The sequence below is a fragment of the Anopheles marshallii genome, chromosome 2, assembly GCF_943734725.1.
Source record: "Anopheles marshallii chromosome 2, idAnoMarsDA_429_01, whole genome shotgun sequence".
In the NCBI taxonomy this organism is placed as follows: domain Eukaryota; kingdom Metazoa; phylum Arthropoda; class Insecta; order Diptera; family Culicidae; genus Anopheles; species Anopheles marshallii.
This window is the reverse complement of record NC_071326.1, coordinates 85,614,618-85,619,559: the sequence shown is the minus strand read 5'-3', so window position 1 is coordinate 85,619,559 and position 4,942 is coordinate 85,614,618. Positions and strand designations below refer to the sequence as shown.

Genomic DNA, 4,942 nt, shown 5'->3' with positions numbered 1-4,942 from the left:
GGGATCGTGGTTGTATAGATTCCATTGAAATTTGTTCTCAAAACAAAATCCACCACTCCACCCAATAAAGCTAGTTAGTTGTAGTACAAAGCTAACCTCGAAGGGGGTTGGACTTGAAAGGAATATTTATTTCCCTTTTTCAATTACAACGATTGCATTGCGCGGCTGCAGGGTCCAAAAGTTCCATTCAAGTGGAAAACTGTCCGCAAGTTAAAAACCACTCTGCACCAAAACCACCACCAAAACTGGAACTTTATTTACATTTCCTTCAAAAGCGAATTTCTGTGTCATGGCGCAGGAACGTCTCGGGGTTAGTTGCTCGCTAGTGGATGATCCTCGACCGACGGTCCAAACCTACTCCATTAGTGGTCGATTTTTAGCATTTCTTTCTACAGCCCGTTCATCAGAACAACCATTGAGCACAACCATTACGTCGACGGTGAACCGGCGCCCGAAATCAAATGCATCCACACCACGGGGAGTTGAGTCCGCTGGGAGTGGTCAAAGGAAACAAGCGGATGGTAAAATATTTCTTGCCTCATTGATAACCGAAAAACTTTCTCCTTTAGCACCGTCCGACTTTCTTGCGCTGGCAATCGATGAATTGAACGGAGGAATAAAATGCCCGACCGAAAGCGTACGGAAAAACGAACTTTTGTGGGCAGTTGGAATGTTGGGTAATCAGCGCAAAACCCTCACAACGGGCAACGGGTAATGTTCCCGCACGGAGCGATGTGAGGGTGGAGTTGAAAAACTTTCCACACAAAATTGCACAATACACTTCCATTATTCTCGCCGCTAGAGGCGCAAAACTTTTGCCCTTTTGTTCGTGCACTCGCTTGTTCTCGATTCATAAAACTGCTGCTCGAGGTAATCGGAACCATCAGTCCGGTGCGTTCAAGCGACCGCAGCTACACGATCTTCATCATGTCGAAGTGGATTAATAAGCGAAAGGTGTCCATCATTAACTTGCCGTTGCCGGCCAAATCGGTCGTGGCACTACCCGCGCCAGGCGAGTGTGAATTCGAGCAGCTGTTCTACTTTGCGTTCAAGTGCTTTCGACTGTTTGCCCTAACGCCCGGCCAGATGGTGAAGCAGAAGGATCGGTACATTGTGCGCAATACGCGCTGGATGATGCTGATCGTGCTGCTGCTTGTGCTGGTTGCTTGGTTTGCGTTGGTCGAAACGTTCTTTGTCGAAAACAGGACGGCATTGATCACCGGAATTGCTAACCATATCCAGTTCATCATGAACACGATCGCTTTGACGGCGGCTTGGGTCGTTCCACAGCTTAAACCCAACGAGCTGAGCACGATTCTGGAAGGATTTCTTATTGTCGATCGTGAGCTGAGCTGTTACAACGTGCACGAACCAGCGGGAAACAAACGGGTGCCATTTCTGTTACGTTTCGGAGTGGTTCTACTGGCTCTTCTCTTATTCACGCTGTACGACGGGTTCGTAACGTTTGTTAAGCTTTCCACGATTGAGGTGTGGTACTGGCTCTCCCATCAAGTACCGTTCGTCATCTACGCACTGGCATTTCTGCATGCGTACGTTCTTATCTCCTGGCTGCATGCACGATTTCGCAGTCTAAACACACTGGTAGAGCGGTACTACCGACAGGATAACACGCCAGAGCGTCAAACAATCATAAGCTTCGCGACCATGATTAAACTGGACGACGAGACGCACGAAAACGAAGATACCCATCCTGTTGGGTTGCGTCGTGAAACGTCCGACGACCTGCAAATACTCGCGATCGTATCGCGCACAATCGATCTTGGGCAGAAGATTGAAGCGTACTTTGGACCGCTATTTCTCACCGTTTACACAGCGCTCTTCTCGGTGACCACGATTCAATCGTACTACTGCTATCTGCACCTAACCTCCAAAGTCGATCGAGGTTTGACGATCGAATCGCTCATCCTTTCCGGCGGCATCATCCTGTTCAACGTGATCGCAATCGTTGCCCTGCCGTACATCTGTGAGCAGGTGGAAAGTGAGTCCAAGATGCTGATGTCTTACCTTTCCAAGCTATCGATGAAGCACGGCCAGGTTGCGCAACATTCCTCCATCTGGTTCCCGAACCTCATCTCAAGCGTGCGCTTTTCGGCGTTCGGATTCTTTACGATTAACTACAACATGCTATCGGGGGTTAGTATGAACGTACGGTACATCCCTACGGTATGCTTTGACCTTCTCTTTGCGTTTCCCATAGCTCGTAGCCGGCATGGTGACGTATCTGATCATTTTCATCCAGTTCAACTCGATGGTACCGGCCGAAAAGGACGACATACACCAGACCCGCAGGCAGGAAATGCCCGACGAGTGATGAAACCTACGTATAATAAATCAACACACAACCACCGTGTCTGTGTTTGTTCGACACTTTGTAAAACTTTAGACCAATTTCCTCTGAATCCTGCTACACCAGCAACACCAGCAATAAATCAATAGCTTTCTTTTGATATTCTCGCCCGAAGTGGCCAGCAGCATACCGGTTCCTATCTTCATTTGAACAACTTCTTTTATCTTGCGCTTTTATCGGAAATATTGAAAGAACCTTACAATGCTTGCAATCCTTTGTGCTCTGATACCGACCGTAGCAACCGCACCAGACAATTGGTTCTGGAATCGATGGGATTTATCCCAGCTCTTTGTCTCAGTGTCCTTTGATAGAACGAACTCGTTCGGAAATTACGGTTTCTTCGGAAATGTGCACCAAAGCCCTAGTTGTTGTATTTGCGCGAAGAAATATTCACCATTCACCGCTCCAGCGCAGGGTCCCAATGGACGAACAATGCCGGCTCTCTTATGCCACCACACAACGCATTTTTACCTGTGCTCGAATTATAAAAGAATACCGAAGAGTGCTTTAAAAACCCTCGAACTGGCGCAACGCAATGAGCGTCACTACGGCAGATGACACTTCCTGTGCCTTGCGTTTTGCGTCTGCTATTTTACACCGCGAACCTCAATCTCGAAATCTAACTTCAGACCGTGAGCATGTGCAGCGACGAAAGTGTACAATGCAGTGAAGAATTTATCGGTTGTACCCGTTTCCGGGTCTCAGCACAACAGAAATACTCTGGTTTCTTTTCTTGTTTCATTTGCCCGGACGAAGGCAATGAAGTGCGCACTCGATGGGAATGTGAAGCCGGACCAAACTCTTATCCTATTGTGTATGAGAGCACCATTGACACCACTAAATGACGAGAAGTATCTTAGCGACAGCTCCGTTCATTAGTTGGGTCTTTCAAACAAAAAGATAGAAAGTGTTACTTACGTCACGTAAGATAAAGCTACCAAGTGAGGAAATATATTAGCTTTTGAAGTATTGTTCCTCTATCGATGCTTTAAGATTCTAGCATACGGACATTACTGTTGCACAAAGTGTGTGCAACTCAGAATAAACTGATCATATTTATCACGGGTTTGAAAATGAGATGAGAATCCAATTTCTGTTTCATGTTTTGCAACTTTTACTGTTATCTATTAATTAAATCAGGGTTTAAGAAACAGACCAACATTGAAATAATGGTCATAATAAGGGTCAAAGCTAATATGATGTTAAAACTAACTGAAGTGTCAGTAATTGCAGTCAGTTCCTGCTGTCATTACAAAAAAACTTGTAAATATCTTTGATTGACAATTCTTTTGATCGATGAAAGTGGACAGCAGAATTTCACAGTCACCGGATATTGCCAGAGTGGTATTTATATCATTTTTCTCCTTCTCAAGAAAGACCACAGCGTTGAACATAAGCCTAATCTCGGCTCATCAGATGTCATCATGATATCAGATGTTGGCTTATTGAACATGAAAAGTTCACGAGCGAAAAAAAACTTTAAAAACGAAGATCGAGAATGGCCTTATAGTTCTACTTTCTGAGTAGCTGATTTACACGTGTGGGTACTCTAATCAGGAATTTTAATTGTGAATTTACATAGTTTAATTCACTTTCAATTAAGAATGACAAATAAAAATTTTGTACTGGCCACTCGAAAGCAAGCGTAAAGCGCAGTAGAATCTAAACACGAAGATCGAAACTAAGGAAAAAGCTAAACCAATTGCTAACATTAAGGTTTTGGCTGGCTAATTGGCCAAATTTTTCTTGCCATTTGACGTATTGCCTTATGGCTTTGAAGCAATTTTCATGAATGTCGTCTACTACAATCGCTCCCGCACAAATGTGTTCTTTGAATCAATGTCAACTAACGGCTATGTTTCGTCGATTTGTGAACCATTCTATCATCGTCAATGTACAAAACCAGTCAGCCAACTCAAGTCACCATATAACTTAAACCAGAACCAGAAGTATGGTTCACCTACATTCACCTGCGGGTGTAATGGGACAGATTTCAATTAATGCAGCTTACTGCTAGCAATTATGAACCCTAATGGAATAAACCAGCTCCCCGTGGGAGGGGTTTATCCAAATGCAATTTCGTGCTCCAAATGTAGCACAAAATCCCGCCAATCAACTGGGAAATCCACCATCTTAACGTCGCCTTCATTCTGAACAAAACCTAACAAAAAAAAAACCTTCCGCACGGTTTCTCTCTGCCCAGGGATGCCCAACGAATCGTGTTGCTGTTGAAACAAAATGAAAAATTTTATTATAAATAACAAACGGAAATATTTAAACTTTCACATTCCGGTCGCCAGAAATCCGAAAGTGAGCCCGTTGGCGGACCCGAAAGGTGGAAAGCGGGAAGAAGGTGTGAAAACCCCGTTCGGAAAACCGGTGCGCCACTTCAGCATTCTTTCGATGGGGTTTTCTGTTTTTGTTGTTGTTGTTGTTGTTTCTATTACTCTTGGTGGTTTCCGTTTCGGCTACCGTCGGCCATCACCGGCCTTCGATGGCAACTTTTTCTCATTAAAAACATTATTAAAGTTAGATCGTTTCCGTACGCGATTTTTGGTGTCTGGCTTTGGCTTA

General features: G+C 44.6%; 1 protein-coding gene across 1 annotated transcript; it reads left to right on the top strand.

Moving 5' to 3' along the window:
- The first annotated feature begins 927 nt into the window (after positions 1–927).
- On the top strand, positions 928–2,332 carry LOC128709373 (gustatory receptor 23a-like). Its single transcript, XM_053804371.1, has 2 exons — positions 928–2,154; positions 2,219–2,332. Exons 1-2 carry the CDS (start codon positions 928–930, stop codon positions 2,330–2,332), a joined length of 1,341 nt encoding a protein of 446 aa, XP_053660346.1.
- Positions 2,333–4,942: the final 2,610 nt, after the last annotated feature.

What these genes read in the sequence shown, in the direction of transcription:
- LOC128709373 (XM_053804371.1), top strand. Translation starts at nt 928, where the DNA reads ATGTCGAAGTGGATTAATAAGCGAAAGGTGTCCATCATTAACTTGCCG. An exon ending in ACTACAACATGCTATCGGGG is followed by an intron (nt 2,155 to 2,218) that starts GTTAGTATGAAC and finishes CGTTTCCCATAG; the next exon opens with CTCGTAGCCGGCATGGTGAC.